General features: G+C 38.2%; 2 protein-coding genes across 9 annotated transcripts in view; one reads left to right on the forward strand and one right to left on the reverse strand.

The window, feature by feature from the left end:
* The window catches only part of RB1 (RB transcriptional corepressor 1), an 83,040-nt gene extending 79,012 nt beyond the window's left edge, over window positions 1-4,028 (forward strand). For all 3 annotated transcript variants that reach the window (XM_074859666.1, XM_074859668.1, XM_074859669.1), the window contains 3 exons: window positions 104-246; window positions 700-749; window positions 2,000-4,028. In XM_074859666.1, coding sequence (XP_074715767.1) covers window positions 104-246; window positions 700-749; window positions 2,000-2,073 — 267 coding nt within the window. In that variant the 3' untranslated portion in view covers window positions 2,074-4,028. The remainder of the gene's footprint in view (window positions 1-103; window positions 247-699; window positions 750-1,999) is intronic.
* Window positions 4,029-5,655: 1,627 nt separating this feature from the next.
* Window positions 5,656-12,432, reverse strand: part of LOC141939608 (RCC1 and BTB domain-containing protein 2) — a 36,511-nt gene continuing 29,734 nt past the window's right edge. For all 6 annotated transcript variants that reach the window (XM_074859675.1, XM_074859676.1, XM_074859670.1 and 3 more), the window contains one exon: window positions 5,656-9,473. In XM_074859675.1, coding sequence (XP_074715776.1) covers window positions 9,333-9,473 — 141 coding nt within the window. In that variant the 3' untranslated portion in view covers window positions 5,656-9,332. The remainder of the gene's footprint in view (window positions 9,474-12,432) is intronic.

A 12,432-nucleotide genomic window follows, 5' to 3' on the forward strand; every position in this document is an offset into this window, starting at 1 on the left:
ACTGCAGTTTTAGAACTCCTAAGTTTTTCAGTGGATAATCTGGAAAGTTTGAGTAGTTTCAGGGTTTATTGGCAATTCTTTCCCTATTGTCTTGTCATTTCAGACTTCTGAAAAGTTTCAAAAAATAAACCAGATGGTGTGCAACAGTGACTGCCAGCTAAAACGCAGCGCAGAAGTAAGTGCTGCTCCTAAGCCACTGAAGAGGCTGCGCTTTGATATAGAAGGGCAAGATGAAGCAGATGGAAGGTAAAAGATTGTTCTTGGCTTTTCAGTAATCTTACATGTATTTGGTTCTCAGGGCCTTCCATGCTAACTTCTTCCTGACATCCTAACTTCTGTTAATTTGTGAACTCTAGTAAATACATTAGAGAGACGGTAGCATAATACTTCTCAATTAGATGCTTTGATGTCAGAAGCAAGGATTTATTCAGTGCCTGTACATCCAGCATCACAGTTTTACTGCTGAGTGCTAAACCATGCTATTGTCTTTAGTCAGTCTTTTAAAAAACAAAACTCAATTTTTTAGACATACGAAAAATCAAGCAACTCTTGAATTTAGTGTGGATGGAAAAAGACTTTGCATCTTTGTCAGAGAAGGCAATAGCACTGAAAAGAACTAACCTTGATTTAAAGTTAGGTTATGAGGATAAAAAGTTATTTGTTCTAACTTCTGCTTAATCATACGCTTTCTGTCTGCAGCAAACACCTACCCCAGGAGTCCAAGTTCCAACAAAAGCTTGCAGAAATGAGTGAGTGTTTGGGTTTTTTTTTCCATTAACTGCACAGCAGTGAGTGCCTTGGATAAAACAGTTTGTGCCCACTCCCATAAAAAAATTGCTCAGCACTGATGTCATTTCAGTAACTTGCTTGGTTTTTTGTACTTGCTCCATTTGATCTTGAAAATGCAGATCATAAAATGAAAATCCTCAGTCTTTTTGAGGATGTTAAATGGCACAGCAGCATAGAAGATGCTATATTACATGTGAATAAGAAAATGAGCATGGCACATTCTTCCTAAACACTAGAGTTCTTGAAATGGAATTAAATGCATGCCAAGGCTTTCCCATTTGTCCTAGTTACAGACCCTTAGCTGAGAGCTTGCAGGTAGAAATCTGTAGTAATTGCAGCAACATTTAGTTGACTGGAACACCTTTTTAGGCGATTACAATATAGTAAAGGAGAATTATATACACAAGAAAATTGTATGTAATTTCTCTGTTGCTTTGCTATCTTTTATACTAAAATGCCTGAGACTGCTGAGACTCTTCTACTGTGGATCAGCGTTTCTTTCAGATTTTATGGGATCGCTTTTCGGTTTTTGAAATGAAACCCAAATCTTAGCTCATGAAAAGCAAAACAGCCCCATCCCCACATCTGAGTTGTATTTTCTGCTCCCAAGAAGGAACACACTTGGTCTGACCAGACATTCTCGCTCTGGTGGAATCTGAGCTCTGTAGCTGAGCGGATTTGCCCATTAAAAAATTTTTACCTAGCAAGTGTTTGCTCATCAAGATAGGTATAAGAATGGAGCCAGGCACCTCTTGTTTATTTTAGAGTAGAGGAAATGTTTCAGTGTTTACTTGTGGCAGAGATTAAGAAAGGAAAAAGGGGGAAAAAGGCATTTTCTGGGCAGGTTGCCTCTGGGATGTAGGGGCTGCTCGACCCATAGCATCTGCCTAGCAACGAGATGAGATCCCTGCATGATGGACTCCATCTGCCTGCCTTGAGGGTGAAAACAAAGTGAGGGTACAGAACCAATGCAAACTTGAGTGAACAGGTGGAATGAATTTCTTAACATATGTGAGACTGAGCAAGAATTGCTGAAGCAACTCAGAATTATGTGTTTAAAATGAGGGATTTGTTTTATTTAGAACAGTGTACTTTATTCCTTGTGTCATTACAAATTTTTACAATACAATACATGTCCAAAGTAATTCTGAAGAAAGTACTTAATTTCATTCTTTTTTTGTTTTGTTTGTGGGGTGGGTTTTTTTTTTAGCATCTACTCGAACAAGAATGCAAAAACAGAAACTGAATGATGGAAATGATACCTCAGCCAGTGAAGAAAAGTGAGATTCTACTCAGGACCAGGGGCTGCACTGCAGGCCCTCTTAGATTGTTTTCGTTTTACAGCCTTCATTAATTGAGTTGCTTTTTTAGTTGCTTTTTATTCCAAACTGCTAGTTGAAAGCGTTTGGACTTTTTAATAAAATTTTTAAATGTTTTTCATGATACTTTGCCTTATGATGTAGCATATATACAATGTAAGCCACTGAATTTAATTTATATATTTTTTTGAGGATTTTAAAAACAGACTTGGAAGGTGTCTTAGTTTCCTATTGCAGCATTACTGATTTAAGCCAATTCAGTCTACTTGGATTGAGTTTTTCTGTCTGAAGACAAAATGTTAGCTAGAATGATTTGAAATGCACTAATACTGTTTCTTAGATTTCATTTTTATATTTTCATTACTTGCAAATTTTGAAAATGAGGGGCCAGATACTGCAAAGATTACTGTCTCTGTATATAATTAGCACAACAAATTCCCATTAACTTAAACTGCACTGCATCCATAGATCTCGCAGTCAGGGCCTCACATTAGAATTGCAACCTGAATTCAAAGTGAACTCATTATGTAGCCGTACTACTGAACCCAGTAGTTAGTGTTTTGTAGTTTTCCTTCCCCAGCTCTTGCCTCAGTGTAATTTCAGAGGGCAGTTACACTGTCCATCGGTTTGAATTTCATGGAATGTGAATCCCACAGAGATTCCTGCCAGAATCCCACAGAGAATCTTTCCAGAAGCTGAAGTTTCTTCCCATATGCAGAGTACTTGAGGTGCACTTTCTTATCTTGGAAAATCTCAATTATTTAAAAAAAAAAAAGAAAAAGCACCCCAAACCTAAATCCTGCCTGGTACACATAAGATCTTAAAATTCTAACAATGTAGAATTTTTGTGATTTCTTTAAATTTTCACCTAACTGTAGCCGAACCAAATAGCTTGAGAAACAGGCATCAAACAACCTCTTTCCTATAGCTGGAAGCTGAGTGTCTCCAGTTGGGTTCCAGTTAAGAGTAGACTGGTGTCTAAAAGCACAGGGAATCTCCTGTGGGCCTTACTGTAGCATCTGCAAAAAAGCAAAACTTAATGAGCCAATGTCAGGAAAATCAGTCTGCCTTATTTTACTGAAAAGGCAGAGTTTAGTAGGCAACTTATGAACTGTTGCAACTAGCAAAAAAAAAAAAATCAACCCAAAACTTTTTTCCTCTTACATCTTTGTAAGTTACTGATTCAGATACTGGACTTTCCTGCAATGACATAGTGTTTGCAAAACAGCTAGTTAGGGAAAGCACATGTTTTACTTCCAATGGATTAAGTAAATAAATGAAGTCTTACTTCAAAATTACCCGTTTTTATGAAATTCAGCTTTTGCAGCTACTTAAATTAAAACAGTTGTAGTAGAAAAGCATGCTATTCATTACACAAACATTTTAAAACCACATGTTCTCCGGGTAGTTTATGTAGAAATTGTTTAGCTGATCCTAGAATACTTAAGAGTAGTACATTTTTAAAGATCAGTTCTTGTGTTGAACAGAAGCTAATCCTGGAAATACTAAAAATTCTACAAGCAGCACACCGATTTGTCCATGAATTTTAAAATAAAATTGAGGGGGTTTTTTAGTCTTAGTATGGCTTCAACTTTCTTCCTGAAAAATGTGCAGAAGCCTTAAGAGTAGCTTATGTTTATTTTCTCACTTTTTGCAGTTTTACAGACAAAATATATGTTAACATAGCGGTACACTGACCGTAAGCTCTGTTACAGCAGTTGAAGTTCTTCCATGATCCTTTGGCTAGAGGGGTGATACTACAGAGTCCAGTACTTAAACAGATTCATTATTTCTTTACTGTGACAATGTATTTTTTTTGTTCAAACAGACTGAAGGCTTTACATCAAATGTATGATAATATTTTATACAACTAATCAGTTTCTCTCCTTTCAAGATAAATAAAATAGCTTTTAAAATATTTATAGTTGGTAATCTTTCTTTCATTAGATGAGAAGGTGACTTCATATGGTAATGATGTGTTCCTGTATCTGACTTCCACCATGATTCTGCAGCTGGTACAAGCAGAGGTCACTCCATCTCCAGTGATTCCCTCTTGGTGCAGAGGCCCAAATAGTTGTGCCGTTGGGCTTGGAGTTACCTTCAGAAGTTTTGATAGGATGTTCTGGAAATGTTCTCGCCAGGCCTTTTGTTCAGGGTCACCGTCGGTAACGCTTGTGGCAGACGCAGGCCCGCTTGCAGAGGTGCTTGAGGCAGTCCTTCAGAGGAGCTGGTGTCCACATTTAGAAGCATTCCCATCATTTCACCACCCCATTTTTCATAATCGATTCATTTGCTTTGAGAGCTGCTGAAAACAGCCCAGGATGTCAAAACTCCAGCGTAAGCTGCCATGGCTTTCTGGGCTGTGTGTCAGGCTGTAGGCACGGCAGCCTCGCAGGCTCCCTGTCATTGTTTATGAGAGTTCATAGGTGCCCGTGACTCAGGACGCTGCTGAACTTGCAGTGCTATTTATAGCATCGGTGTTCATGACAATGCTTAGAGCACAAAGTGCACTGGCTGACTTGCCAGTCCTTGACCCCTCTGAAAACACATTTTTAGAGTCTTATTTTGAAGCAGATAGATATGCAAATAAATGTGTATTGAAACTAATGGTTTTTTATCAGACTTGGAAATCTTACTATGTTTGAGGTACTTTTCTTACAGTGAGATTGTGTGTTCAAAATGGGCTAGAATATTGAAACTGTTTCAGGTTAAAAGAAAATTAGAATTCAGAGCAGAAGAGTTGGAGAGAAAATGGGATGGGCATCCCAGATGCCTAATGGTAAGGATTGCACCACTGATCTAACTCTTCTAATCAGAGTGGAGAAACGTACATTTGTGGAGAAAACTTGTGTCTACCTAAGATGTACATGTAAAATAAGGTCTGGTGAATGGCATCTCAGAGAGGCCTGTTTCTCTCCTTTGGCGCTAAGGGGAATTTAGTCTCTTGGCTTGACTGTGTCGCCATGTCCAGATGGATGAGCTGACTCCCAGCCTCTTTCTTTGCAGTTTTATACCTTAATCTCTTGGTGCTGTCCCATTTCCAAATGTTCTTACATGTCACACAATGTGTAAACTGCATGTTTTTAGGTGTAGGAGTGGCTGCAGGAAGATACCTGTGTCAAATGTGAAAGAGCTGGAGAAGGTTATGGCTGTGATACTGGTGTGAAGCACAAGTTTGAAATATTTTAAAATATAACAAGTAAGCTGGTCATTTGCTTCAGAAACAATTATTGGTTTTTGGTTTTGAGAACAATTTCATTAATCATTAAGTCACTAGGGCATTAATTTCTTTGAAAGGTGGAAATACACTTATGCAAATTCTCCAGCTCTTTTTTTGCAGACTCAGTTTTCATTGTGCTTACAAATACTTTATCTGGTGGCAGTTACTTCCTGAAGAACACAAATAGTCTTTAAAATATGTCTCTGAAATATTACCCCTGTTTTATTTCTTTTTTTTCCCCACACTACTAACTACATAGTCAACTCAGTTTACAAGTGTCAGACTTTCTTTGCTCTACTGAAAAGAAAGGAAAAAAAGTCCCACTCATACTTTTTAAATATTATGACATTTTTATTAATGGTCTATTGAAACCAGGCACGTTTATAAAGAAACAAGAAATCAAAACATAGTTTTATGTTCAGGCTGTAAACTTTCTACATTAGGTAGTAGCCAATGAGTCCTGTCTCTATGGGGTAAATAAATGCTTTGTTTTACAAGGAAAGCCCATGGAAATTGTTCAGATCATATAAAAACAGCAGTTTACACAGTTATTTGGTGTTGTAACAAAACTCTAGAGGTGGGTACTAGATGACAATGCAATGCTGGCTCTTAGCTTCAATAACTTAAGAGAACCTTTAAATGACCCTATCCCTGTCATTTCTTTTTCTTTCAAATTCCATTTGATTCAGAAAGTTACCTACCTGGTTCCCTTTCTGCAAAGTGGAACATCCCTCTTTATTTAAACCCCAAATACAGTTTATGCTTGACCTTATTTTCACTTTTTAACAAACACCTTTTTGCCTCTGATGTCCTGAAACAGAACAATACTTAATACAGTATTTAAGTATGTATTTAACCTGCAAGATCCACAAACATAAGTTCATTGCAGACCATCTCACAATGGTAAAATGCATCCCTAATGTCTTCTAAAGTGTCCCATGATTGGGTTTCAAACACGTATTTGCATCCACATTTAACCACCTAAGCCAGTATGTTTTTTTAAACATTGACCTTTAAGTGCCAAGGAAAGTGCATGCAATGAAAGTTAAAAAAAATAAATAAGTGTCTATGAATGTAATACTATCACATCCAGGTCAGGTGATACATACTGCATGAATAAAAGCCAGCACTGACACATTGGATCTTTAGAATCACTCTCATTCAGGCCAGAGATGCTGCTTCTCAAAATCACAGGCTTTGTCAATTACTCTGAAGTTACAACTAGGCTTTAATGTGTACAGTAGGTTGGAAATTATGAGCAGGAAGGAAATAAATTGGAAAAAAAAATGGCAGTATTGGTTATATTAAGCCAAAAAAGCCTTGCTAAGAAAGTGTGCCATTGTGACTGCAGTATTTGTTGAACTACTGTGTTACGACCTTGGGCCAGCTTACAAGAGTGGTATCACACCCCAGTGCTATCGCTGCGTGGAGTGGTGTCTCCAGAGAGCCAGGCTCTTCACTGAGCAGAGAATGATTTTATCAGACGTTGAGTTAAAAACAGTAATTTCATATTTACGGTTTTGGTTTGGTTAAGTAAAACAGAAACATTTGGAGACATGTTTTATAGTATGTTTCTTGGGAAGGCCAGAGTAACTGAAAGGCGGTTGTAAGCGGCATAGGGGCCCAGCTGGTTCCATTTCCTAGCGAGGCTGCGAGCCAGCGCAGGGCCCTGCATGGGGCAGGATCCCGTACAAGCTGCTATCCCAAGGTGGGGCCGTGGGGGTGCACCCTCTTTGTGTTGCTACAGCTGAGAAAATGCTCGCAGGTGAATCTGGCAATTCTTAAGCCCAGGACGGAAAGGGGCAGAGACTTCACTCCAGCCATCCCTGGCTTCACCAAAACATCTGGAATTCCCCAGCCTTGGCTTATGTAGAATTACCTTGTGTCTACGCTTCGGCATGATTAGTGCTGGGCTATATCATACAAAGTTTGCAGAAAAGTTGTGCCCTCCTGTGATATTCTTTTACTGTCTGCATTAACCTCTATCTGTGTGCCTGAGTCAAGTGCTTTTCAACACAAACTTATCAAAACTGATCTCTTCCCCCAAGGAAGTTGTGGTTTTGATGAAACTGCATTATGTACTGGCAAGTTTTTGACCAGTTCTGTTTGAATACAAAATACTGACACAGCTGCTGAAGTACAGACTTACGCTGCTGGAGGAAGTTGTACTAGTCACTGAGGGGGTGGCAGAACATGCTTATTAGCACTAGATGATCCAATATATTTCTAGTGAGAGTCTGAGGCAAATGCCTCAAACACAATTTTTTTTACCACAGCATTTTTCCAAAATAATTTGCTTATGGTCCTCTTCCTAAGTAAGTTCTACTGTCTGCATGCCTCACGCTTCCACTCACACCTGCCAGGACTGATGTGAAGAGAGGCACTACTCACTACTTATCTTCTCTGAGGAAGTGCTGCTTCTTTTCCTCCTCAAGGAACAGGATTGTTTGAGGAATGATCCTCCAATATAAGAAAGAAGTTATTTCTACTTAAGAAATGAGGAAATGAGGCTGCGATCATTTAAGGAATTAGGTTCTTAGAAACCACATTTGAGGATTAGAAAAAGTCATTGAAGGATTCTGCAGTAAAGCAAGGATCTAAAGGAAGGTTGCATGACTAATTATATTAGTGTACTGACACTAGTCATCCAGCTTCTTGCCTTCTCCGTTTATAAAATACTACAAAAGGCACTTAAAGCCACTTCACCTAGTCAAAATTCTAAGAAAAATAATTTCTCAGGGTTAATTCACAGTTGCCTATTAGAAAATTCAAGTAAATGCGTCACGAGCTCAGCATCTTCTGTAATGGGGCAAACCTCCCTCTGCACAACACTGTGGGGGGTTTCATCTTAACTCACTTCAGTCAGTTAGAAATTAAGCATCTACTCTACCTTAGCCATGCGGTGCCCTCAATGGTCCATGATGAGAGACATGTCCAGAGGGCAGCTCTTCTCACCTAAACCAGGCATGTAAGGTAAGGGGTATGGTCACCTCACAGCACTGACCAAAGGAGAACCTGAAACAATGTATTTGGACAAGGTGTCCTTATTGCCACATGGAAAATAATGTGAGTTTCACTCATGATTTAACTGTAAGACCCATTTTTATCACTTCAAAACTTTGTCTCTGTTTTTCTTAAGATAATCTATCTGGAGATAGACAGTGAAACGGGAATAAACAAACCTCAAGTGGAATTTCCCTTTCCTTGAGATTTTGTTTGGGTTTATTTTTCTTGGTAACAAGCAACCAGACAGTTTTCTGAGTACCAAAACACACAGCACAATACACATCCAGACAAATACTGTGAATGCTTCCTGGCCCATTGGGGTGCCAGAGAACATGCTTTGTGTAATGGAAAGGAAGATTTTTTTCATTCTGTCTAGAACAATGGACACAAGTGCCAGGAACTCAAAACTGTAATATCCAGCTGAAGCTCTTCAGGGCTTATGTATTTACACACCAAATAAACACCAAGTGAGACATCTCCTACCAATCAGAAAGCCTCACATCCTAAAGAATTTATTACTTTATCATATATTCAGAAAAACAACTCTGTATCTTCATCAGATGATAAACCAGGCACAAAGAAGTCCACTATGGCATATTAACTTAGTTTGGTGATAAAAGTATACTAGGAAAGTTTTAGCAGCAAACAGGTCACTGTCCCATAAAACCCAAATGTTTTAAAAAAACCCAACAAACAACAGACAGACAAGATAATGATAGCTTAGTTTGCTTGACTTTTAAGTGGAAAAGGGTAGTTACTGCATTAGATTTTTGTTGTTAAATTCTGACTGTTGGCAGTGAACTCTCACCATACACCTACGCTGTAGCCACCTTTACAAAACCTCTATGTTAGCAGACTTTTATACATTTCCTAAGCTGATGGACACTGAGTCAGTCTTTCCAAACCTTTCCACATTCTGACTGTGGATAAGTTCTCCAAAGGAGAAGTATTTCCAGGCGGGAAGAGGACATGCTCTTCAGCTTGGTGGTAGTCAGACCTCAGTTTCGGAATGCTCCCACTCTGCTTGCTTTGCTAATGAAGTTTTTCAGGAGGTCGTGGTCCATTTCTGCAAAGCCTTGAGTTTGTGTAACAACAGTTAAATGGTTTATGCAAAATCTGAAGCAAAATTCTTCCAAGTCCTAGGAACAAATTAAGGTAATTTGTAATATGAATGACAGAAAAATTATCATTATTATTTTTCTGTTTCAAATCTGTCACTTAATTAGCAGAGAATATACCAGATTGTTCACATTACCAATCCCTTTTCTGATCAGTTTGATTAGATCACAAGTGATAAAATGAATTTTGCTCATACAAACTATTCAATAAACCTCCGAGAAAACAGGAGTAGCCATCTAAATTGATCGTAGAAATCCATCACATTTACAGTGCTCATTAGAAAAGTTATTAATAAGGGAAACCATCAACCTTCCCCACATACTAGAGCATTCGTAACTCTTTTATTTTCCCTCCTGCACTGAATTAAGTAGTGGTCCTGTGAAAAACAGCAGATATGGTATAATATTTGTTGTTACATTTGATGCAAAATATGATGTAAAATTTGATAATGCTCACTGAGCACAAACAGGGTGCTAGGATACGTGTGTCTTTCATGGTGAACCTAGGAATTGTGACCCCCTACCTAGGAACTGGAACTCCTAGATAGCAAAAATGGTTCTGTTTTGTTCTGGTCTTGCTGTAACAGGCTGTTCAGATACTCAGCACAGGATAGGTACAAGCCGTTAAGCCATAAAACCATGATTTCACACAACAAATTTTGCCCACTCAAATGCTTCACAATCCTTCTCTCCATGCACTGGGTCAATCCCCTTCAGCTGGTTCCTATGCAACAACTTGCTGTTGAAGGAAAATTATTTACCTTCTGCAGCAAGCAGAGCTGGAGCCAGCAGCAAGGTAAGTCTAAATTGGCAGTATGAGCCATGATCTATAAACTCTTCAAGGGTTACAGCACAAAGAGGTCTCTTAATCCATGCCAGTTTAATTCTGTTAACTACACAAACATTGCAGACAGGGATTAATTAGTAGAAAGAAATTTAGCAGAATACTTGTGCATTTCCTTTTGAAACCTTTTCCTTAGATTGAATGTTTCAAGACTATTGCCCCTGTCAAGGTGTAACTAGAGTTTTAACAGAGGCCAAACAGCACAAAATATCCTTAAAAAAGAAATAAGGTAGCAACAATGCACAGAAGTAAATTGTATTTCTCATCAAAAAGTACTGTAAAAGCAAGAAAAGGAATGAGAATAGAAGAAGAAATAAAAAACGTAGAAGACCAAAGACAATGACTGCTTAAGTTTCAGCAGACCTCTGAAATGCTACTGCCAGAATGCGGGTTGCTTTACAGTCAGTGTGTGAATTTTTACACTAAATAAACCCAACAGCTGCCTTTTCTGGTACTGATCTATGAAGAGGTCCATAGATATCATAGAATCCTAGTCACCAATTTTGCAGTTTCAAGAAATAACTGGCTTTTAATTCTGTTATATAGAAGATGATTAATCGAAAATTTGCTACAGTGTATATTAGAAATATGCTTTAAACAGCAACTCTTTATATTTTCTCAGGATAGGACAAAACATTTTCAAGCATTTTTAATCCCAACAGATGCATACAGTAGCAAAGTCAGTCTTCAATTAATTTGATATGTTAATGGCAGATGCCACAGCACTATAAACTTTCACTTGCAGTGTTCACATTTAACGACAAAAAAATTGAATTAATTCTATCTTTTGAAACTTCAAAAATATCAGGCCTCTTTCATAATCCTTTTTTGGACAGTTTTCTTCTTAAGTGCTGATACACTGCACATGGTTCTTAAACCAGTTTTTAACTATATTAATGTAATACGCTAAAAGATCCTGGCTTACTTCATGATTCCTTAGACAGAGACTATCCCACATCTTTGATAAAGAAGTCTTTGCTGTGCTCCTCTCAAACAGTTCTATTATATCCTTCTGAGCTGTGGATGTAGGGAGAAGGGCAACAGTGCACTCCTGAGTTTGGCACATGCTGCACCCAGGGCAGGTGAACCAATGCATCATCTGATGATCGTGTTAAAGTATTACATGTTTTGAAAGAATACTAGGTATACAGAATAAAACACTGAAGCATATAAGGAAGAGGAAGATAACGTATATTTAGTCATCTAGCCAATCCCTTTTATTGTGTTTGAGCCATTATAAACTCTAGTACTTTGTCCAGGCCAGTTTTAGTACTTCACAATACACCTAGATGTATCTTTAACTATTCTTTAATTACTTCACCTGACACAGGTCAAATAAAGGTACTTCTGCTCTGAAGATACTCAAAACTGCTGAAAAGCTTGTAAGAGGAGAAACTCCAGAGTAAACTTTTAATGAAAACTTCTACAGTTAGGAGAATCAAATTATGGGGTCCTCCCTTCCTGTCCAGTCTTCCCTGATATACTGGGCTTCTACCACCACAACACATGGAAAATACAGTTTCTCTTTGCCTCAGCTGTTCATGCCTTCCGTTACTGATGCACCTTGGTTACAACTGCCTTGTAACTGGCAGTTGATAATCTTATTATCTACTAATCTGATGTTATTCCCTCTTTCGATTTACAAACCCCACTGACTTCCTTCCAGCCTACATATTATGGCTCTTCTAGTAGGTAATCTTCTGCCTATGTTAATTTTATTCTTGTAAAGCAGAAGAACTCTTGAACAGAAGGATGAGGACTTCTCAACTAAGATGCTCAGTTATAACAACGGCTACTAAGTCTAAAATACATACGCAGACTTCTTGAATAATAAAAACCACCACATCATTATTTCCACAATCAGCATAGCACTAAGAAGCTGAGAAAAGGAAAACATCTTTGAAAGCATTTGTCTGTTTACAAAAAAAGCACTTGCAGTATTGTTGATAACAGGCTGAGTGCTAGTGAAACATTCCAGAGCCAAGGGCAGACCAGATGACAGGATACAGGGAGAGGAATAACAATAGGTGATTAGTTGCATGTCAGCATGATTCATTGTAAACCACATGGCAAAAGTGGATTTTTTTTATATAAGCACAAGTGTAAATATGGAGGGACTTGACTTGTAAATTCTGC

This window comes from Strix uralensis, chromosome 2 (assembly GCF_047716275.1).
Source record: "Strix uralensis isolate ZFMK-TIS-50842 chromosome 2, bStrUra1, whole genome shotgun sequence".
Lineage (NCBI taxonomy): Eukaryota > Metazoa > Chordata > Aves > Strigiformes > Strigidae > Strix > Strix uralensis.